The sequence below is a fragment of the Chenopodium quinoa genome, unplaced genomic scaffold (genome assembly GCF_001683475.1).
Source record: "Chenopodium quinoa cultivar QQ74 unplaced genomic scaffold, ASM168347v1, whole genome shotgun sequence".
Lineage (NCBI taxonomy): Eukaryota > Viridiplantae > Streptophyta > Magnoliopsida > Caryophyllales > Amaranthaceae > Chenopodium > Chenopodium quinoa.
This window is the reverse complement of record NW_018744821.1, coordinates 2600696-2624217: the sequence shown is the minus strand read 5'-3', so window position 1 is coordinate 2624217 and position 23522 is coordinate 2600696. Positions and strand designations below refer to the sequence as shown.

The 23522-nt window shown below is 33.7% G+C and overlaps 2 protein-coding genes across 2 annotated transcripts; both read left to right on the top strand.

The window, feature by feature from the left end:
- The first annotated feature begins 315 nt into the window (after window positions 1-315).
- On the top strand, window positions 316-11333 carry LOC110704180 (protein VACUOLELESS1-like). The gene is made up of 15 exons (XM_021881969.1): window positions 316-1107; window positions 3555-3845; window positions 4421-4560; window positions 5403-5508; window positions 5604-5696; window positions 6368-6457; window positions 6534-6647; window positions 6757-6864; window positions 7002-7075; window positions 7250-7304; window positions 8599-8780; window positions 9383-9512; window positions 9648-9750; window positions 10640-10737; window positions 10880-11333. Exons 1-15 carry the CDS (start codon window positions 316-318, stop codon window positions 11033-11035), a joined length of 2532 nt encoding a protein of 843 aa, XP_021737661.1. The 3' UTR covers window positions 11036-11333.
- A 3848-nt stretch (window positions 11334-15181) lies between these two features.
- Window positions 15182-20032, top strand: LOC110704179 (ras-related protein Rab7). Its single transcript, XM_021881968.1, has 7 exons — window positions 15182-15382; window positions 15512-15538; window positions 15726-15825; window positions 15937-16083; window positions 17841-17921; window positions 17990-18132; window positions 19585-20032. Exons 1-7 carry the CDS (start codon window positions 15330-15332, stop codon window positions 19646-19648), a joined length of 615 nt encoding a protein of 204 aa, XP_021737660.1. The 5' UTR covers window positions 15182-15329; the 3' UTR covers window positions 19649-20032.
- Window positions 20033-23522: the final 3490 nt, after the last annotated feature.

Here is a 23522-nt window from a genome sequence, read left to right as displayed (position 1 = left end):
AGGAAAGAGAGTATTATGTTGGGTCCATCAAATGTGAAAAATGAGTTAAATATTGTAAAATTTTTCTATAAAAGGAAATGAAACAAATATTTAAAAACGTCCAGAAAAAAAATGTGGAGCAAATTTTTAAAAACGGAGAGGGTACAATCAAACTTAATACGGATTACGGAGTAAAGTACTACTTCGTAACACGTTGATATCTCTTTCTCTCTTTTCATCTCTTTCCATTCACTCGAGGTAAATGGAACTGAATAAATAACACGACGACACCAGAAACTTCCTTATTCCGGCGAATTTCCTCTCTCCTCTTCATCAATGGCAGCAGCAGTCTCCATTGCAGCAGAATGGCAGCTCCTCTACAATCGCTTCTACCGGAAACCCGAAATCTATTCCATGAAATGGAAGCACATTGATCTCAATCGTAACAAGGTTGCCTGCGCACCTTTCGGCGGTCCAATCGCCGTAATTCGCGACGATTCTAAGATTGTCCAGCTTTACGCTGAATCAGCTCTTCGGAAACTCCGAATCTTCAATTCCGCCGGCAATCAGATTGCAGAAACTGTCTGGAGAAACCCTGGTGGTCGATTGATTGGTATGTCGTGGACCGAAGATCAAACCCTAATTTGTATTGTTCAAGATGGTACTGTTTATAGGTATAATATTCATGCTGAGTTGATTGAACCTAGTTTTTCGTTAGGGAAGGAGTGTTTTGAGCAGAGTGTGGTGGATTGTGTGTTTTGGGGGAATGGGGTTGTGTGTATGAATGAAGGGTTTCAATTCTTTTGTGTGCCGGATTTTTCGAGTTTCGATTCGGATAAGGGTGTGGTTAAGATGGCTGATCCTGGCCTCGAGGATCCACCGTTGTGTGTGGCCGTGATCGACCCGAAATATACCATGTCTGGGAATGTGGAGGTGTTGCTTGGTGTTGGTGATCATGTGTTGTTGGTTGATGAAGATGGGGTGCAACAGTTGGGTGTTGGAGTTGGCCCGCTTCAGAAGATGGTGGTTTCGAGGGATGGGAAGTATTTGGCTTCCTTTACTCATGATGGGAGGCTCTTGGTTATTACCTCTGACTTTGCTAGCATCATTTTCGAGTATAGTTGCGAGGTTAGTTTTATTGTTTTCGTAAAATTCGAGCTTTCAGTATGTTTATTGTAAGTGTTATCTATCTGCAGACTTTATTATTCCTGATGACTTAGTGTTCTTTTGTTTGACAAAGAATTACTCGATGTAAGTTGTTTGGTTGGCAAAAACGTAGGAAGTTAAGACTTATTTGGAAGTTCTAGAAAAATGGGTGAACTTGCTTGGTTGACAAAAGTGTTGGAAGTTGCACTTCTCTGGAAGTTATAGTAAATATGGTGAGATTGCTTAATTAGTTGAATTGCATGTTTTAAAATACAACAACCTTATCTTTGTTCAACCACCATTTAGATGATTTGTGGAAATGATGCTTTAGGAATGAGGTCTTAGGCTATGCAGAATACCTTTACTTGTGTAGACAATCTTGGCTAACAGGATATATATATATATATATATATATATATATATATATATATATATATATATATATATATATATATATATATATATATATATATATATATATATATATATATATATATATATATATATACGTCTTAAGCTGTTAGTTGATTGTTTCACATTATTTTTTTGGATGTACATCTTGTACACTATCTAAATAATTCTTGGGAAGCGACATGAATTATTAGACTTTTAGCTTTAGGGTGCATACTTTGCATAGGTCCGTTAGTGTGATGTTGTCTCCATTTGTCCACTTCAGTTTCACTACACCCCCCCCCCCCCCCCAAAAAAAAAAAAAAAAAAAAAAAAAAAAGAAACACATACACACACACAAACACACACAGAACTAGAATAGGATGTTTGTTGGAGGTTGGAAAGAGCTTCAAGTTGAGATCACTATAACTGGAGGTCCAAAATAAGAAACTGATAAAACCAAGAACATTGACCTTTTATCTTGTGCACATAGTGCTCCATAAATGATCATTCAACTTATTCTCCCCACACCCCCTTTTTTCTTGGTTTCAGTTCCATTTCATATAGTAGAGTCGATTCAGAGATATTATCTCATTGGTTTGATGAAGTGCATCCCGTCTTGGACCTTGTTATTTAGTCTCTTAATTGATTTAGCTAAGGTGTTAAATGCTTTGTTTTTGCCGTTTCATAAAGATTTAGTTCTCCAGTGTAACTTCACAGAAGAGATACTAGGTGTTACTGAAACATGTACATGCCTTATCCATCATTAAAGTTGTTAATTTGCATAAGCTCCTTTAGTAAAGATCTTATCTAAGGTGTAATAATGAGAATAGCAGAGCTTGAACTTGGCTGATAACATTACTCAAAAGTCAAAACAACTTTGACCAAGCTTAAGTTGAGCTTGAATTTAAATTGGGCTGAATTTGTAACTTATGCTCGACTCTGAATTTATAGTGAAACGGATAGAAAGTTTTGAGATTTCAGTAAATGTTTGCAACTATTTTGTATTGCATGGCTTATGTAGAAATAGAGCTTTAATACTTCTCATAACATTTTGATATTATATGAGAAGTAGATATGATACCGGAACACACTTTTATTTTTATTTTTTTTTCTGTCTTCTGATTTGTATTAAGTCTCTTTGATTGGATTTCCTTGCAATATGTGTTACAATTTGTAATATTTAGGATAAAAGTGAATGATACTTGTGCAACACTTTGCTTTTGCATAAAGTTTTGGGAGAGTTGTTTTGTGAGTCAATTTTTGTGCTATTTTATTTTGGAACTATTGGAAGTTGATGTAAAAGGAGATGGTGGAGGATTAATTTTATCGATGGAAAGAGCAGGTGGAAAATATATGTCATTTTGTACTTTGTTTATTGGAAAACTGGATGAGAAAGGAGATAGTTGGGGATCACCGTGAGGGATAAATGATAACTTACTAAGTGTGTTAGTGAAAGGAAAATTGGAGAGATAGTAAAGGACATAATAAGGAACAGAAATCAATATTAATTTTACACAATATCAAAGATGAAGTTATGTCATAGGGCTTAAAAAGTGACAAGAGTAAAGGGACTGGTTATTCCTGTGTTATGAGGCTGCTAGTTAGTTGAATGTATTCAGTGTTAGTGGAGGGAAATTCGATAGTGTAAAATGTTATATGTTCTGTATTGTTTTGAAGTGAGACATGTTGGATTTAGGGTAGACAAGGAGTTGATATTATTTCCGGATGGATCATGCTTTTCTTGCTGCTAAGCAGTTTCTGATTGGATAGGGATATATGGTTTAAAACCATATTGCTAAGTTATGTAGTTATGTGCACAATACTTCCTCTTCCCTCTATTCTCTGCTGGGACATTGTGTCCTAAATATGTGTACAATTCACTTGATAATCAAGTTAATTGCATAGTTTTTTCTTTATATTGGCGAAGATGGGAAACACTTATATATGCTCCTTGGCCCTCGCTCTTAAGTTTGACTTTCCAAATTTGGCTCTGGGTCCCCACATTGATGTCTTTTTCTATTTTCCCTTCTATGCAGTCTGCTCTTCCTCCAGAACAGTTGGCTTGGTGTGGACTGGACAGTGTATTGTTGTATTGGGATGATGCTCTTGTGATGGTGGGCCCATATGGAGATCCAGTACGCTACTATTATGATGAACCAATAATATTGATATCAGAATGTGATGGTGTAAGGGTTCTTTCCAACACGAATATGGAATTTCTCCAGCGTGTTCCTGATTCTATGGTGTCTATCTTTAAAATAGGAAGCACAACCCCTGCAGCTTTGTTGTATGATGCTTTGGATCATTTTGATAGGCGTAGTGCCAAGGTATCTCACTAAATTTTTGTACCTTCAGAACTGCTTTTAGTGACGTTGGTTTCATTTTTATCTCTGTGGGAAATTTCTGTTAGATGGATCATCTTTTGCTCCGATTAGCTTGTCTATACATATATTTGGCTTGACTTTGCTACTCCCTATTTTACTCTTAAGTATGTTAATTCAAATATAGGTCATATACGAATTCTGCATATCAAAGTTTAATATATAAAGCTCATTTGATGCCTAAGAGACATTTTAATATTCACAACAAATCTATTTTATTGGTTATTTAAGCATGCGCCATATGGATCCAATTTTAAAGCACAATTCAAATAGATTTTACTTATATGAAAATTAAAATAATTTAAATTTGTAATATTAATTGAAATTACAATCACTGATATGTAATTTTAATTTGACTATCGATGATTTACGATCATCATATATTAGTCTTGTGCTATAGTACTCTGATCTAAAAGCTTATGAATACCTGCCATTTAGAAGCAAAGATGAGTGGTAATTATGCGGGCGTCTTGTATGTCAAGTTACCTTAATCTTTTCACCTTATTTTCACCATTTGACAGGCTGATGAAAATTTGAGAATGATAAGATCATCATTACCAGAGGCAATCGAAGCATGCATTGATGCCGCAGGTTATGAATTTGATGTTACACGTCAATGTACGCTGCTGAGAGCTGCTAGTTATGGGCAAGCTTTTTGTTGGTGAGTTTATGAATCTCTGGGTGCATAAAGTTTTATTTAGCTAATACTCTGAATGGTTTGCGAAGAAATTTTCTTCTTCTCAAATTCTAATGTGATGCTTTGGTGAAAGAAAATCTTTAATCCAGTGTAGGATTTGTTTCTCTTGATTTCCTCTGATGTACACTGTAGACCTGTAGGGTCTAGAATCTACTTGCACCTGCCTTCCCCACCTGCCATCCCCTCCATTGTTCTCTCTTATAAATGCTCCCTCTGTCCCACTATGTTAATCACATTACCTTAAATAGATGTCCCAATTAGTTTTCTTCTTCTTTTGATTATGAGATCCTCTCTCTCTCTCTCTCTCTCTCTGGATTAGACTTTAATTAGTTCTCTTTTTGATGGACATATCACAACCTCTTTTTGATTTGAGATGGGAGAAGAACCCTATAAGCATGATTAAAGACCTGAAAATTAAAATTTTATATAAAAGGACGATTGGGCAGCTTTAACTGATTGCCACTTCTCTATGGAGTTCATTTTCAGTCTTTCTGGAGGAACTCATTTATCTCCTTTGGCCGATTATGACTAATTGGGAGATAAGGTCTAAATTTCTCTTTATTCCTGCATGTTGTAACTATGCCTAAATAATTGGAATATCCCTTCTATTTTCCCTGACAAGCTATCCTCTTGTTCTTATCCAGTTCTGTGGTTTAATTCTTTTAAAAATTTTGGTGACTGGGATAATGTCATGTTACTGGTTGACAATGCAGAGAGATTTGTTTTGTGCATGTGCTATCACTTAGAGACAATGTTCTTATCTTTCTGATTGTTTCTCGGTAATGATATCCAGTTGGCTTTGACAGCAATGTTCCTCGTGATCGTTTTCAAGAAATGTGTAAAACCTTGCGTGTATTGAATGCTGTGCGCAGCCCTGAGATTGGAATCCCTCTAAGTATACAACAATACAAGGTAATGCCTTTATTAGTAATACCTGTACTTGTTACTATTCATGAAGTCAGGCACAGTTGTGTTGAAGTCCTGTTGAATATAATTATCGTCTGCAGGATCTAACAGCACCAGTTTTGATTTCTCGCTTGATTAATGCCCACCATCATCTTTTGGCTCTGAAATTGTCCGAGTACCTCAGCCTGAATCAGGTGCCGTATGCAATTTTTTAATGTTTTTTTTTTTTTTTTTTTTTTTTTTTTTGGAATGAATGACAAGCATTGTGACTAAACTATTATGGGTTATTGTGTGGTGAGTATTGCCTTTCCTGTTGTGGATTTAAATGATGGCATGCAACTCCTTTTGGTGTAAGAGCATTCAAACAAATACTTCATACAATATTATTAGAGGTTGATGATTATCTCGAGCTTCAAAATTGAAAGGGAAGTGTGAATTGGGCCTAAGATTATCTGATTAAAAACAGTGAAATTTGGATGTTTGTTTTTTTTTTTTTTTTGATGAATAAAAATTTGGATGTTTGTTGATGAGCCTCCAGCTGTGTATGTTGCTGCCCCTGCAAAGGGTTTTTTTTTTTTTATAAATAAGTTCTTAGGGTGTTATTTATCCTATACCTGACAATAGATGTGAGCAAAAGTAGGCTTTATAGCCAAAATGAATTAGTCCTTTGAGGCACTATCACATTAAACACACTGAGTGATGATTTTCTGATGTCTAATCTTTTGGTCACTGGTGAATCATGCTAAAATTATAGATCATATCCATCGGGTATAAGAAAGCTTTTGTAGGCTAAATCTTAGATTGTACTCATCAAGCACTTGGAAGGTTTGTCTTGCTGATTTGTTCTGATTTCCAATTCTATTAGGAGCTGGTTATAATGCATTGGGCATGTACAAAGATAACAAGTTCATTTGCAATGCCTGATTCAGCTCTCCTCAGTTTATTACTTGACAAGGTTTGTTTCTTCATAGCTTCCTATCTTTAAGTTGAGCTCTTGAGCAACTCCTAATCAGTGCTTGTACAACTTTCAGTTGAAGATATGCAAAGGCATAGACTACGCAAGAGTAGCTGAGCATGCAGATAAAAGTGGCCGCAGAAAGTTGGCTGCTGCTCTTGTTGAGCATGAGCCTTGTTCATCTAAACAGGTTTTTTCTTTTCAAATGTTATTATGGGTTTGCGTTTGTGATGTTCTATATATTTTTCTTATCCAAAAAATAGTTATAAAAATACCTTAATTTATATTTTCCTGTTTAGGTTCCACTGCTATTAAGCATAGGAGAGGAAGACTCAGCTTTGACCAAATCTACTGAAAGTGAGGATACTGATCTTGTTTATTTTGTTCTATTCCACATTTGGTACAAGGTAACTTATAGATGTTGTTAAAGTATGTTATACAGTATTAACTATCAAGTTTATTCTAGGGCCTGTTCTGATGAGGCTTCAGTTGTGTGGCATATTTTGTTGAATTTTATGGTTGGTTTTGCTCATCTTTGTTACAGAGGCCAGCATTGGACTTCTTTGGCACAATACAAGCTAAACCTCTGGCAAGGGATTTATTTATAGTGTACTCAAGGTACTGCATAATGTTATCTATTATTCTCTTTTGATTTTTCTGCAACTATTGGTATAAGACTTTTTTCTGCAACTATCTAATATATGACTTTTGCCTCTCTGCCTTCCTGTCAAGAAACATCTTGCCCAGAATTGTGTATGTTTTTATTAAAATTTGCTTCTCTATGCTTTGCAGGTGTTATAATCATGAATTCTTGAAGGATTTTTTTCTATCAGCTGGACAACTGCAGGTACGTTTTGTTTGTGTACATGTTGATGTTTTAATGTTTGCTGTTGGTTAAAAGAGTAGACGAGATTAATGATAAAATTTGGATTATGGGCCCTGCATATATTACTTGAAACAATTTGTTGTATCATATAGTAATGTTCATTCCCAACAGAGTAAAAGATTCAACGTTCTTTGACTATTTGCTATGGTCTAAATTAGTATGGCTTATTTACGGGAAATAGCAGATAGCTGCTGTATATTTAATTAAAGCCAATTGGAAACTTCTGTTTTTGCATTAGTAAGGCTGCATCATCGATATTCTTATACTTCGTTCAAGGCAGGACTTTCTTTAAAAGCAGCTTGGTGATAGTATTGTTTGTCTTTTTCACTAATAGATTCTGTATCTCTCTCATTATGGTCGTACCTGCCCCACACACACACCCCTGACAAAAAAAAAAAGGAAAAAAAATAATGGAAATGTTAATTCATCACATTTGAACAGAGTTAACCACGCATATCTAGCAATATCTGACAATGTCCTTAAGAATTATAAAAATTATCATGTACATAGTATAATGAGTCCTTTAAGTTGCAGGTTAATAATATCAAGTGGTCATTGAAAAGACTTTGAATGCGGTACTAATGAAAACTTACTGCTTATTCATGCTTGAGAAATTGAATACCTCCTTTTCTCTGTTTCATTGGACTAATATTTTAAATTAAACAACTCATAATTTTATATGCTTTGTAGTTTTGAATGCTTAGAACACTATGGGCAGTTTGGTTGACCAAATTTACAGTTTTTTTTTTTTTTTTTTTTTTTTTTTTTTTTTTTTTTTTTGAGGAAACAAATTTACAGTGTTTGCCAGTCTGACTTTCTTAAAAAAAAGGGAAATAGATTACCTATTTATAATTTTACATTGAGTGGGGAAAGATGTGATGACCCTTTTCACTTTACACGCATGTCTAGATTAGTCTTCTGTTTCTTTTTAAGCTCTTATGATTTTAGGTGTATTACTTAAAACTTTCTCTTTACTTTTAATGCTCTTGTAGGCTTGTAGCACTGGGATAATATATTTTATGGTGTACTTCAAATATTTTAAATGTATTTGGCGGATACTGGTGCTGATGCTTATGTGCACAACATTAAAAATTGGGCTGTTAGTACTCATTTACAATGCAGTGCAGTCCATCCCAACTGTACTATACTGTACTTTAGGCACGCAAAATTCTGACATTATGTATGGGAGTCCATAGGACATTTGTATCATCCATAATTGAAGTTATAAAGCTCTAGAATGTGTCTGTTTTTGCAGGAAGTTGCATTTCTTTTATGGAAGGAATCTTGGGAAGTAAGCAAGAATCCTATGGCGAGCAAGGGCTCTCCACTTCATGGGCCACGCATTAAACTTATTGAGAAGGCCCGTGATCTTTTTGCTGAAACAAAGGAACACAATTTTGAATCAAAAGCTGCTGAAGAACATGCAAAATTATTGAGGTATACCTCAGTTTTTAATTTGCCCTTATTTTACTCATTTATCGTTATTTCTTCTTCAGTTGATGCCTGTAGAAAGGGCTATTAGATTTTAAGCATGTGAGAACAAAAAGGGGGAGTGTTAAGATGTGTTCCTAATCTTGGGGATGAGGGCAAGCATTTTACTTATATCTTTTCTGGCAGCTATCTCTAATATGTGGAAATGAGGGATTAACTAGCCAAATGGATATATAGTTTATCAGTTTCACCCTGTAACTTTTTCTAGCTTCTCTTCGTGAGATAGCTAATGAAAACTGTACTTCCACAAGTGGGAGTATATTAACTGAGTGTGCTAAATCCACTGCCTAAGCAACTGTTTCCTGCTCTTTATGTTCTCAGCTATTTTATATTTTCTCTTTTTGTATCGTAAGAAAGCCATCTACAAACCCACTCAGTTAAAAATTGAGATATCTTTTTAAGCGCTTACCTTGTGTGTGTTTTTTTTTTTTTTAAAAAAAAAAAAAAACTCATTTTATAACTGAATGATAGCTCTTGGTGAATGCATGGTGATTGATTATTTTACATGTTTTGTCCTTTTATTTATGATTTTTTTGCAATTGTAATAGAATACAACATGAGCTTGAGGTATCCACAAAGCAAGCAATATTTGTAGATTCAAGTATCAGTGACACCATTCGGACATGCATTGTGCTTGGAAATCATCGAGCTGCTATGAAGGTGAAAACTGAATTCAAGGTATGTACTATGTAGTCTTATCATCTGTTTCACCCTTTATGTTAACAGGAATAGACATGTGCTCAATCTTTTTCCCTATATTTTGTTGGCTTATAGCTTTAATTTATTTGTTTACTTGTCATGGCTACTTGGTAGGTTTCTGATAAAAAATGGAATTGGCTCAAAGTTTTTGCGTTAGCTACAATAAGAGATTGGGATGCCTTGGAGAAGTTCTCAAAGGAGAAGAAACCACCAATTGGTAGGCATTTTAGCTTTCACTATATGTTTTAATATGTGCTAATGTTCCATTGAGTAACCTGTTTAAAACCCTGGAGACTAAGGGCCTGTTACTCCAGCTTTAGTTCAGTTCAGTTCCTAATTTCCTTCTCTCATAAAATATTCAATTCAGTTCAGCTCCAATCAGTTCTCAGGTCAGGCAGTTCTGTAATTCAGAACATGCCCTAATAGTTGTCAATGGTTCTATTTTACTCTCTTCCTATTAGATTGCTACATGATCCATTTTATTAATATGCTCACTTGATTCTGAAGAAAATCCTTGGGAAGGTGGATAAAAATGTAAATTTATACTTGATATTTGGAATAATTTATAACTATGCCAATAACCAGTTCATTAATGTGCTCAGTTGCAACGATTTTTGTGATGGTCTTCGGCTGCCTCAATGAGCGTCCAGTTTAACGAAAATGTGTCTTCTTTTTGAAATGGGAGTTGGTTATAGGTTGAACCGTTGAACCAAGGTCGTGTTTATTTAGAGTATGTGTAGGTGTAAGGTCTCTGGTAAATTTTTGTGAGGTTTATGTTACCTTTTTTTTGGTTTGTGGCTAAAGTTTTCATTCAAACCTTCTGGCTAGCTGCATTCACAAAACATCCTTTTTCTTTTTTTCTTTTTTTTTTTTTTTGGGCATGCTCTTTCTTCTGCAGTTGTGCCAATTTTATTGCGTTTTTCTTTAGAATTTTGTTCTTCCTGAACTTGTTTCTTAAGTCGTCAGTAAATTATCATTTTATTATTTAAGGGATAAGAATATTGAGACCTGAAGTTATACTTGCACCATTCAAGCTGTAAATTTAACGAATCGCCTAATCTTTCTTGATGTTAAACTTAGCTTTGCATTGTGCTTGCACCTTTCAGGTTATAAACCCTTTGTTGAGGCCTGCATTGATGCAGATGAAAAAGGTGAAGCTTTGAAATATATTCCAAAACTTATTGATCTTCGAGAAAGAGCTGAGGTAAACTGAATTGTGTTCTTGCTATTCTTCCATACAATTTTGTTAAAAGCTTGGACATTCAGCAAATGCTCATTTTTGTGAAGTGATCTGAAACCAGTGTCAACTTTTAAATTATCTTCTGATTCATTTCTATGCTCCTCAGGCTTATGCTCAGATTGGAATGGCAAAAGAAGCTGCAGATGCTGCTTCTCAGTCGAAAGATAGTGAGCTGCTTGGTCGGTTGAGGTTGAGTTTCTCACAAAATACTGCAGCTGCATCAATTTTTGACACTATCCGTGAGAGGTTGGGTGTTTCATAAGGGTCTTTCTTCCTTTTTTATTTTTAATTAATTTGAAGATGCCCTTTTCCTTTCTTTTTTTTTTTTTGGCTGAGGGATCGGTGTTTTGTGTTTGTGTGTGAATTTGCTTGAGAGAAGATGTTTGGGGCTTGGGGGTAACATCTATTCTGAGTGTAAAGTTTTCCTAAATAAAATATTCAGCCATTGGTTTGGTTTTTTTTTTTTTCCTTTTTTGTAAGATATGACAGAAGGAATGTACATTTAAACCAACATTCTGTTTCTTCACAATTTGACAGTTTTATTTGAACCATTTTAATGCCTTTTGGGGTCAAGCTTGCAGTAGGTTATATACCTCGTAAAAAAAAAAAAATTACATAGTGGCTCAAATCTAGGCATTTGAGAAAAAAACACACATAGATCAGGCTAAGCTCCGTGCAATCTGGCCCGCTTAATTAAGTGGTCTTCACTTTGACCACTTGCTCGACTGGGTGGCTAAATTTCTGAAGCTTCCTTGAGGCCTTGTCTTCTTTGGTCTAGGGTTCTCGATTGGGCTTCAACTCTCAAGCCCACATCTTGCGCAACTTTTACAAATTTTTACCTATACCCCGAAGTAGTTACAACTGCATATACCCCAACTATTACCTAATGATGTCATTTTGGTTGTTTTTTCAGTCCTGAATTACATATAAAATGTTCGTTTTTATCACTGTAAATGTTCACTTCTGTATTACTCCCTCCGTTTCACTTTGTTAGTCCCATATAGAATCAATCACAAAAAAAATAAATAAGAGAATGAATAATATTTGGAATCTTACATTTTAGTACAAAAATTGCTTAATTAGTTCTATCTTATTAAATGATGTGATTTTTTTATTTGGAAAACATCAATTACAATGCTTGTTTAATGGGATTGATGACCAATCAGAATATTTAATTACCGTCATGTCATCAATCCACTAATGGGATTAGAAATTATAAGACCAAATTAGGAAAATAAAATAAAGTAGAAAAGGAATAGATTCAATATGGGTACATCATTTTGAAACGCCCAAAATAGTATATGGGACTAACATTATGAAACGGAAGGAGTATTAAATATTCATTTCTGTAAATAATTATTATATGTTCAATTATGATAATATATGACATGAAATATTCAAATTATTATATTTTTGTATTTGTGTTTCTAGATTACTATTTATAGTAGTACTTGGGAAATAGAAAAAGTTTATTTCATTCTTAATAAAATCAAAATGAAATTGTATACCACCAAAAATTGAACAATTGGATATTAAATTATACAATACAATTCCACATGTATTATAAAACACCATGAACTTCTTGATCCAAATTCGAAAAATTCAAGCTTTTGTAAGGGCCTGTTTTAATTTACTGAACTGATTGAAGATGAATTAAACTGAATATTTTATGAGAAAATTAGAAATTCAACTGAATTGAACTGATTGGAGCTAAACTGAACTGAAAATAAGCTGAAGAAAACAGGCTCTTACTGCTTCTTGTTGATCGGTGACTCCATGCCTTATTGGTTTCTTTCTTGTTGTCATCTTCCTTACTTTTTTCCTTGCTATTTTGTGGTATAACTCACTATATGCACGATTGTTGTTTAACTAATAAAATTAAAAAATAAATAAAAAAAAACCGTATTATTAGATTTGAGCAAAAATAAATGTTGAAATAAACTTATTTTCATATGAATTTAAACATGGATGAGTATAAAATTTTAGATGATCGATATGAAAATTAACATCTATTAATTAGAATATAAATGAACATATATTAGCGTGGAAATGATCATCTATTAATATCAAAATAAACAACTAATAATACATAAATGAACATATTTACGAAACTCAATATAGATATGAACATCTATTAATATATTAGTGAACATACATTAGTTTAAAAAGACCATGAAAGATAATGATCGATTAATGTACTCATAAAATACATATATAAATAAACACAAAGCCATCAAAAAGGAAATGAATATGTGTATAACCATGATCCATGAATGAACATTTAATTATATTAATCATCTATTAATATGTGAATGACAGTATACTAACATATAAATGAACATTTATCAAAATAGAAATGAACATTCATTAAAAAAATATCACTACAAACTAAACTTATTAAGAAGTAATACTTACATTTCTCAAAAATCTTTGTTTTTAACATACATCTGAAACTGTTTCCTTCAAAAAAAAAAGAAAAAATAATAATAATAATTTACTAACTTTTGAACAAAAATTACTAGAAGTATTGTATTATACTTATGTTGGTACATTTTCCATGGTTGATGTTTCAATTATGTTCTCGAAATACAATCGCAACAAAAAATTAGTAAAAACCTAGTGTTTATACTCTTTTTCGTTCTAAAATTGAACAAAATAACTTATTCTTTTTGAACTTCACCTTTGTTTTGTTGAATTACAAAGTGATTGAATAATTTCTTGTGATGATTTATGATAATTTTGTATTACATATTCGTCGTGGCAAGGAAGGAGGTACTTCTCTTGTAGCAGTAGCTAGCATTTGAGGCCCAATTATATGGCGGCGGGCTGTTCCTCCGTTCCCGACGAAAGATACCAAGCGCCACTGAGGATACTGTGATCCAAGCCACCAGTTGTTGGACTTTTCCAGGGATGGAGCCATCAAATCTCTTGTTGGTTGGAAAACAAAGCAAGCCAGCTAACAATTTTACCATTAAAGCTTTTCATTAGGAGAGAGAAAATGGTTGAAAAATGGGTTAGGAGAGAGAAAATGGTTGAGAAATAAAGGTTTTGTTTTAGTTTTTTGTTTTTTTTTTTTCCATTTTTTTGTATATATAGTGGGTAAAAGTTGTTGGTATGCTCTCGGTATGGAGGTAGGGGGATTAACGTAGCGTTTTGACGGGGGTGTAGGTAGAGTTCCCTACTCTAGGGTGTAGGGATAGATAATTACGCAACTTTGGCCTTGAATGACAATGGACCCGTGGCTTTCTTCTCAAGGGTGTGATGAGCCCTTGTCTCTAGAATTAAATCCTTGATCACCAAACTCGAAATCTACTCTTTTTCAGTAATGGATTTTAATACTTGGTCATATAACGCGATCCATCTCTAATGCCTCGTAAAAACACACATAGTAACAAAAATAGCTCCAAAAACCCAAATAAGCACAAATATGACTTTGCGATGAGGGACAAAATTATACATAGAATAGACACATTAGAGCTTGGGGAAACAAAGAGCTCGGGAAAACAATATTCTTCTAGGTCTTACTTGAAATTTCATCTTATGAAAGTTGAAAACTTCCGGTTGCCTTATATTAAGGCATAACATGATTCTCTTTCTTTGCATTCACAACTTGTTTCCCTTTCCCTCTCCCCACTGTTATCGTGTGCCCCAAAAGAGAGAAAAAATTGGCAGATTTTTTTAAAGCATCATATTAGTCGAGTGATGTGTGTAAATAGGGCAAAAGTCAAGATGTACACATATAAAAAAAATAATAAAAGGAGTAATATACATATTGTATTCAAAGTCCATTTTTATTCATTGTAAATGGATGAACCAAACAACCCCCTTGAAACATTGATCCAAGAACAAAAGTAACAAGGCCTATCAACACTTGACTCATGTTTAATTTAAAGTAGCGTTATAAGCTAAGCCTAACCAACTCTAAAGCTCCCAACTCGTGATCTCGATTCCAACTCAACTCATTCACACCCCTAATCAGGATGACGACCGAAAAAAAAAAATCATAATCCTTGACTCCAACTCAACTGATGAACACTTTTACATCAATGATCTAAAAGTAATAAAGAAAGCTTCTAACCCTAATTCCAACTTAAATCATTAAGGGTCTATTCTGATTTACTGAACTGATTGGAGCTAAACTGAACTGATAATTGTAGTTGAACGAATTGAATATTTTATGAGAGAAGATTAGTAGATTCTAAATTAAAATAAAAATAAGCTGAATAGATTAGACCCAACATCCAAATCACGTCAATCGGAAAAGCGAAAAAGGGAGGTGGGGGCCATAGGGATATCCGGATATTACAAAAAAGAAAGCACATGACCTCACACACCTACGCTGACCTGTCGTTTAAAGTGGGTGGGGTTAATTTGTCGGCTCTTCTTCCCATTTTTATTATCATTATTAAAATTAAATAAATAAAATTATTCTTCTACACAGCTCAGATCGAAATTGGCGCCCCTTTCTCTCTCTAAAAAATACTTCAATTATTTTCGAAAAAATTGAAATTAATCCCACAACATTCTTTCAAATTCTCTGCTAATTCGTATCAACAATGTCTACTCGTCGTCGTACCCTGCTCAAAGTCATCGTTCTTGGTGATAGTGGGTAATTTTTCTTCTCAATTTTATGCTTTTATTGATTTTCTGCATTTTCAGCGTCAATTATTTGTGATTTTGGTAAATAAAAAAAAATTAGGGTTTTGTTTTGTTGTTATTGATTTTGAATCGATTGCAGGGTTGGGAAGACGTCGTTGATGAATCAGTATCCTTGTTCTTTGTATTATTTGATTTTTATTACGTTTTTTATTTTAATTTATTTTGCCAATATTATTGAATTTTGTGATGTATAATTGGTCAATTTATTGTCAAGAAATTAAAGGATTTGGTCAATTGAGCTTATTTATTAAATTTGTGATTGAAGAAGTTGTGGTCGTTTAACAGCTAATTAGATATGTACATAAGAAATTTAGTCAACAATACAAGGCAACGATTGGGGCGGATTTTGTGACTAAAGAGCTTCAAATTGATGATAGACTTGTTACACTACAAGTGGGTTTTCTTCTAATTTGATGGATTTTTGTTGTGTTTGGAACTTTTTGTTGTTGGTATAATTACTCCCATTAAACTTGAATTAAAGAGATTCGTATGATGTATTATCAGATTTGGGATACAGCTGGGCAGGAAAGGTTCCAGAGCCTCGGCGTTGCGTTTTATAGAGGAGCTGATTGCTGTGTTCTTGTCTATGACGTTAATGTGATGAAATCTTTTGATACCCTCGATAATTGGCACGACGAGTTTCTCAAGCAGGTTAGGGATGCTGATATATATTATGTTGCTTTTGAAACATGAGTGTGCTCCCTTTTCTTGCACAAATTAAACATGTGATTTAACTTTTGTGGAATTAGGAATTATTCTTTGCTGAATGCTATGATTACATGACATGCTTATTATCATTGTTGTAATGCTAGACAGCCTGTTCTATTCACCTTATTTCCACTTATTTCAGAGTTAATAAGTTTAGATAATGGTTAATTAGTTCAGATAAGTTCAGATAAGATAAGTTGTGATAAGGGTACATCAAGACTATCCAAGTTTAATTTATAACTAAAATAAGTTTTAATAAGGGCTAATAAGTTCAGATAAGTAAAAATCAGGTGAATAGAATGCACCCTAAGATTCTCTTTGTCCTGCTTATATGTGACTGTTCTTATGAAAGGAGTTTGTCTTAGCTATTCAATCAAATCGAAACTCTATTGTGAGTATAACTTTAATGGCTCGGCACAACAATTTGACTCAATGTGTTAAGATCCAAAGTCGATTGACATCCAAGGGTGATAGAATAAGCGTTCCTTATTACTTTGAGTTTTTACACTTTCCATTTTAGTATTTCTGTGAGCTGGTCATTCTTACTCGCTTTTCCATTTTAGGTGATGAATTTTCCCTGCCCCCCACAAAAATACCCACGTGCATATAATTATCTAACCTATAAATACTTTATGTTTTTTTTTTTTTTTTTTGTTGTTGTTGTTCTCACTTTGACCCACATGCACCCACAGACCCACTCCTATACCCTATGTACTCCTTCCTTGATATGCGTGCAAATTGCAACTGTAGCTAAACTTAATGAACAGAGGGAGTATAAATATCTGAATTGGTGTTGGAGCTAAGCATCACAGTCTGAAAGAGTAGAGTGTTGTTTTTAGGTTTTTGTAAATTATATCGACCTTCTTATCTGTCTTAAAAAAAAAATTTAATGTCTACTATCAATTATCTATGAAGCTAAGAATATTTTTCTAAAACCAACCAAGGGTGCATAAAATTCTTGGATTTGCATGCCCTGCTTTTTCTTTTTGTGCCGGGGGAGGGGGTGATGAGGGAGTCGTGTGGGAGTAACTACTGAATGGTATGATATGTGGATTAGACATGGCCATGCTATGCTTTAATAAATTGAGAAAACAACATCTTCACATAAATGCACCCACAGCAGTTGGCATGTCAATCCAATTTAATGCAAAATTCTATGCCTTTTTGAATATTTGATGCAGTATGGAATTATTTATAGGAACATTAATATGGTCAAAAAATTGATAATAGGTCCTAAAGCTTTAACCCCATGCTATATTTTCAACACCAGTTAGCTATTATTTGCCTTTTTTACAGTCTCATCTTTGTATTTTGGAAAGTGAGAAATATATCATCAATTATGAGAATTATACTTGTTTCCTTATACCTTAATATTATTCTTGTTATAATTCTTCTAACTAAAAAGAATTCATAGAAATAGGTTGGATGTCTTGAACTCTTGATCATGTTAGATTAGCTTCCTGGCAACCCAGCAGGCCAGCACCCCCTACAAGATTTAGAGAGGGTTGCGCAGCATGAATCTGTCACTTTTAGCATCTATAATTCCGCCTTATATTTTTCCTGTAGTTAATGGCTTCTTTTTGTTGTCTTCTGATTAAGTCTCTCTAAAGTCTAATTACAGTTTTTTGTGCTTGTTTCCGAAGCTTTAGTTGCTGACTGATTGAACAATGTTTTCTAATATGAATAGCTATCTTTTTCAGGCTAATCCTCCAGATCCAAAGGCGTTCCCGTTCATTTTACTGGGAAACAAGATTGACATAGATGGTGGAAACAGTAGAGTGGTAAGCTTTGTCATAAATTGTAAGAGTAAACATAAGGCTCTTTTTGTGGTTCTTACAGAGTATTGCAGGTCTCTGAGAAAAAAGCAAAGGATTGGTGTGCTTCAAAGGGAATACCTTATTATGAGACTTCAGCCAAAGAGGATATTAATGTTGATGCTGCTTTCCTATGTATTGCCAAAGCTGCATTAGCCAATGAGCGTGAGCAGGACATGTAAGCTATCTTAAAACTGATTTTTTTGCTCATGGCACCTGCATCTGACATTGTATTTCCCTTTGAATATAGTAATGTATGCTTAGGAGAAGGCCCATACTTATCTTTAGTATCACTGTTGTTAGAATCTCTGATTTTGGTTACTCTGTCCATCCCAAAACTGTTGGCCCCATATCTATCTTTATTCATCCCGAAATGCTAATCCAGTTTTTAACTTGGTGAAAATTTGAACTTTGTTATATTATTCTTAATGATGCCCGTTTATGAGTTTTAAATTCTGAAGAAAGACTATACTAGTATGGTTTAGATGAGAAAACATGGTCTTGTACTCCTGGAAGAAACATTTTTATAAATCCAAAATTTATTCTTTTTTCTAAATGCTTAGTAATTATTACTAAATTGATTATGCACTGCAGTATGGAATAAAGATTTGTGAAAGGAAACATGAAATGTTGGATCTCTTTATGTAGGATGATTGATTATGATTTCTTGGATATGCAAAAGCCTTCCTTTTCTAATCCTAATGTTTTATATATATAAACTTATCGCATCTTGTATGCTGTGCTGTTGCTCTTTTGCTTCTATCTGATATATCTGTTGCCAAATAATGACCATGATTAATATTAATACAAGTATAATGATGATATTTTCACATTAGGAACATAAATGGTCAATTTTGAAAATAGGCAAAAATAATGATTTTAAAAGCGTGTAGGATTTGGCCGAGTATCTGCACAGTAGCCCATGTCAGGTATCTGTTGTCTAAAGAAAGAGGGAAGGAGGTGGGGGTGTGGGTGGAGTTTTTCTCTAGCTTTCATGAACAATTAGGCTTTCTCGACAGGAATCTAGACAACAAATGTCATTAGCTTTACCATTGAGTTTTATCTGGTAGCTGTGTGTAGAAGTGAATCTTGATAAGCAAACAAGTTGTTAAAAGCCTTAAAATGAGACGTTGACCTTAAGAGCCATAAGAGGTGAAACATGAAGATTTACCAACATTTAGGGATACTGGAAAAAGGAAAAAAAAAAAAACTGTAGGGTTGTGTGTTGTGTCTAAGATGCATAATCAGCTATAAAGTTATTGTCCTGGAATCTGTAAAAACTATTTCCTCCGTTCTTTATTACTTGACCCGCTTTGACTTTTACACTATTCACCACCCCTCTTTTGACCGCCTTTTGTGAATAATATGTAAGAAAAAATATATTCATGTATGATCTTTTTGGATTTGTCTCAATAAGTACTATCATAATATATAACTTTTATAATTTTTAATTATGGAGAATTTAAGTTATTGATCGTTAAAGTTTTGCATTGACAAGCGTGATAAAAGAAACAGATCAAGTAAAAAAGAACAGAGGAAGTATATCATTTTGCACAGTATAAATATCTTCTCCTGTCCCCTTTTAATGATCCATCAACATTTCTGATCCTCGTGTCCATTCTGTCTGCAGATATTTCCAAGGCATTCCTGAAGCAGTTCCCGAAACTGAGCAAAGAGGTGGATGTGCATGCTGAGCTAGTGGGCTGTATTGAGATTTGAGAGGCTATGGTTGTAAAATTCATCATTCTTTATGATAAACCACAACCCTTTTTTGTTGGGTTCTTGTACACTATGCTGTGATTCACCCTGTAAAAGTAAAAGAATTTCCTTCTGTTGGCATTTTGGTTTAGGTTATCTTATTCTAGGGGCAGTTGCAGTTTTTCATGCAATTGTTTTTAGACCCGGAGCCATTGGTAGTTGCGGTTTTGGAGGAACGTAATTCAGTTACCTGTGATATGAACATTGCCTCATCCCCATGTTTTATTGTCAAGTAACTTAAGTTACAGGGGGCACTGAGCTACAAATATGAATATATTTACATATTGCTCTTATTAAATTCAAGCAAAGCATTTTTGTTAGCTTCCTGATAATGTTTTTCTTAGGGTAATGATAAACAAAACCGTTACGGGTAGTTATAATCCAGTCAATCTAATCATTGGTTTAGGATATCTCATTTGATATTTTAAAGCTTGTTCGACATTGTTTTTTATTTTCATTTTTTTAAACAAAAACCAAAATTTGGAATCTAGAAAAAAAAAATAGTTTTATTTTTTGTTGTCATATTTCTTAATGATCATAATTTTAGAGCATTTCCCATGACAAGCTACAATGCCATTGTAGCTTGTTTTTCCACATCAATTTTTAAGCTACAATACTTATTAATAACAAAGTGTTCCAATGGTAAGCTACAAGGCCTACAACATCTTGTAGTTTGGAAAAAAAATTACAAAAAATAAATAATTATACATATGTTATAATATGAGTGAAGTTTATTTGTCTCTTTTTTAAGCAAGCATGTAGCTTGTTTGGGCTATAAGAGCATCTCCAATGGTATACAAATAGGGACTTGCTTGCAAATTAATTAAAGTTACAAGCATGTAGTTTACCATTTGAGTGGAAAATTGATGTAGCTAGATTAAGCAACGTTGCTCAAACAAGCTATGTTGCTTGATTTTTCAATGATAATATCACTCATTAAACATATGACATGTGTATAATAAAAACTATTTTAATTATTTACTACTCCGTTTCTTATTAGTTGCAACTTTGGGTATTATTTGTGAGATATAAAATATTCCAAAGTTGCAACTAATACGAAACGGAGGTAGTATTATTTTTCCAAGCTACAATATGCTACAATTAACCATTGGAGCACCTTGTAGCTACAAAATATATTAGCTCCAATATTTGATGTGGCAAGTTAAGCTACAAAGTATTGTAGCTTACCAATGGGATGCTCTAATAGCTTGAATGTTGCTCAATTTTTTGTTCTCCAATGGTGAGCATGTAGTTAAGAACTATATTGATATTGCAAGCAAGTCCTCACAATTGAATCATTGGAGATGCTCTTAATAAGTTAGTCTAGTATCGGTTCTTTATATACATGTATTATGACCTCAAAAAAAAAAAAAAAAAAAAAAAACAAAACACTTAATATTATTATAGTAATATGGAGCCTTATGTTATGGATTAGATACAGATTGCATTTGATAATTTTTGAATATTAAAATGCCCCTTAGCAAAAGTAAATTCATAGCATTGCAAAAAATGCAAATACTACACTACGAAATACGAGTATTTTGTATAATTTTTTCTCTCAAAAATAAAAAATACGATTATAATTTACTCATTAATTGTAGATTTTTTTTGAAGGAAATATCAATTCAATAATAAGAAGCCACACGACATCTACAAAAGAGATCAGAAATGATAAATACAATGAAAATTGAATCAAATAACAATTCTAATTCTGTCGAACTACAATCGCGAGTGAGAATTGACATTGATGAATACCATCGTCTCTTGAATCGATGTCCTCTACAACCTTCTTCTACAAAGGAGCCTTGGGATTTCTGATAGTTTTTGAATTGAACAAAACCTAATTCAAATAATTGTAGTCATTGATCCGACAACTCATTCAACGCCGCACGAACCACCATAAAAAAATTAGAATTTCTCATGACAAAAGAGAAATCATCTACACCAATCAAGGGTTTTAAGACCATCATATATAAGAGTGGGATCTATAATTATACGTGATTAAAAAGGGATTTTGGGGCTTACCACTGATCAATGAACAGTTGTAGCCCCTACCAATAATCACAATGGAGATCAAGGAGAGAAGGATGAAAGAGGAAAAAAGGAGAAGGGAGAAGATCGAAGGAAAACCCTAAAAAAACTAGGAAAAAACCCTAGCAAAAAGCTAGAAAAAAACACCCTCCCAAAAAGAAACCTAGATGGAAAACCCTAGCAAAAAACTAGGAAGTAATTAGACATTATTAGTCACAATTGAATTAGCGGTTTCTATTATTGTTTTGTTTTGTGCACATGAATTTTAAGTAAGTAAACCGCCAATTAGCGATTTTACTTTTAATAAACCGCTAATTCAGGGTTCGTTTGGAATCACTGTGGTTTTTTTTTTTTTTTTTTTTTTTAAATCAAATGATATATATGATATAGTGTGTAACACCCCAATAATTCCCTCTTTAAACCCGTGAGGACCCTGAACAATATTCAAGAGAATTACTGGCGTGCTACCGCCACGTGTTCAAACGTTAAGACTTTATTAGAAAATAGCAGCGGAAAAACTAACTCGGTTATAAATAAGTTTCAAAACCAAATTAAATGATACAAGATGGAACCATTAAGACCCTTATTCAAAACCCAAAAAAAGTAGTAAATAAATAAAACCAGAGTTTAAATAAATTCAAACTTATGAAAAAAAATAAACTGCGAATAATAACCAACTCTCCACTCAAAATCCCACAACCCTGATGCGAATGCTGCATGTGTAAGAACCTTGGTTAATCTGCTCCCCAATATTAAATGTGTAAAAATTGGATCGTCACAGGGTCATTGAAAGACGAGGCCATGACCAAAGAAAGACGCACACAAAAGCACGCAATCAGCAAAGCTGCGAAATAAATTAAGAAATACCTAACATGCTACTAATAATCAAGCATAAGCATCATTATATTATAGAATCAACACATGACTCAACCATCAAATTTATTAAGACTTCACTAGTTAATATTTACTAACTCATTTATTTACTTCATTGGATTACGCAATAGACAAGGTTGTCCAACCCATGCTCCATTTGGAACATCAAAAAAAGAAAAACCCCATGCCTCCTTTCGGAAACATCAATAAATATTCAACGACCACGGGCGCGACACCGTGACTGTAGTTAGTATGAGATCTCATCTAACTCCTAGTTTTGAAAAGTATTTGAAATAAGAGACTCATAGATCAGACGGCCTCGAGAAAAGTGCATGGCTAAAACCCCGTGTACCCCAATCCTTGATTGTCATTACTCTAGATGTGCACAAATCTAGAGTTTTATTGCTCATCCATCTTGCACTTTACGTGATTTACAAGTTTAGAATTTGTGAAGACTCATATGCAAAACAATATAATCAATCAAATATCACATCATTCTAAGCAATCCAAATTTCCAATTCACTTCTTGATTTATTAGTGGCAAACAATATTTAGTATTGAATCCTTTAACTACCTCGGTGTATAAACACCTTAAGTGCATAGGGCGGCACTTCAAATCCTGAACCTCGTCTTAAAAGACTTTAATGAACTTCCTCTACTCAAATCATAATTAATTCATGAAAGAGTATTAAAAATTAACCTTGTGGAACCATTATCAAAATTAATTCCACTTATAGACAACCAAGAATCCATAACCTTTAATTAATCATAACATATCCAATTGATAAGACAATCACTTATACATCACCCACAACCGTAGTCATACTTATATCTCAGACATGCCTCATACACAATATACGGAAATCACAATGTATAACCAAACAATTTAGCCCAGTCTTCTCTATA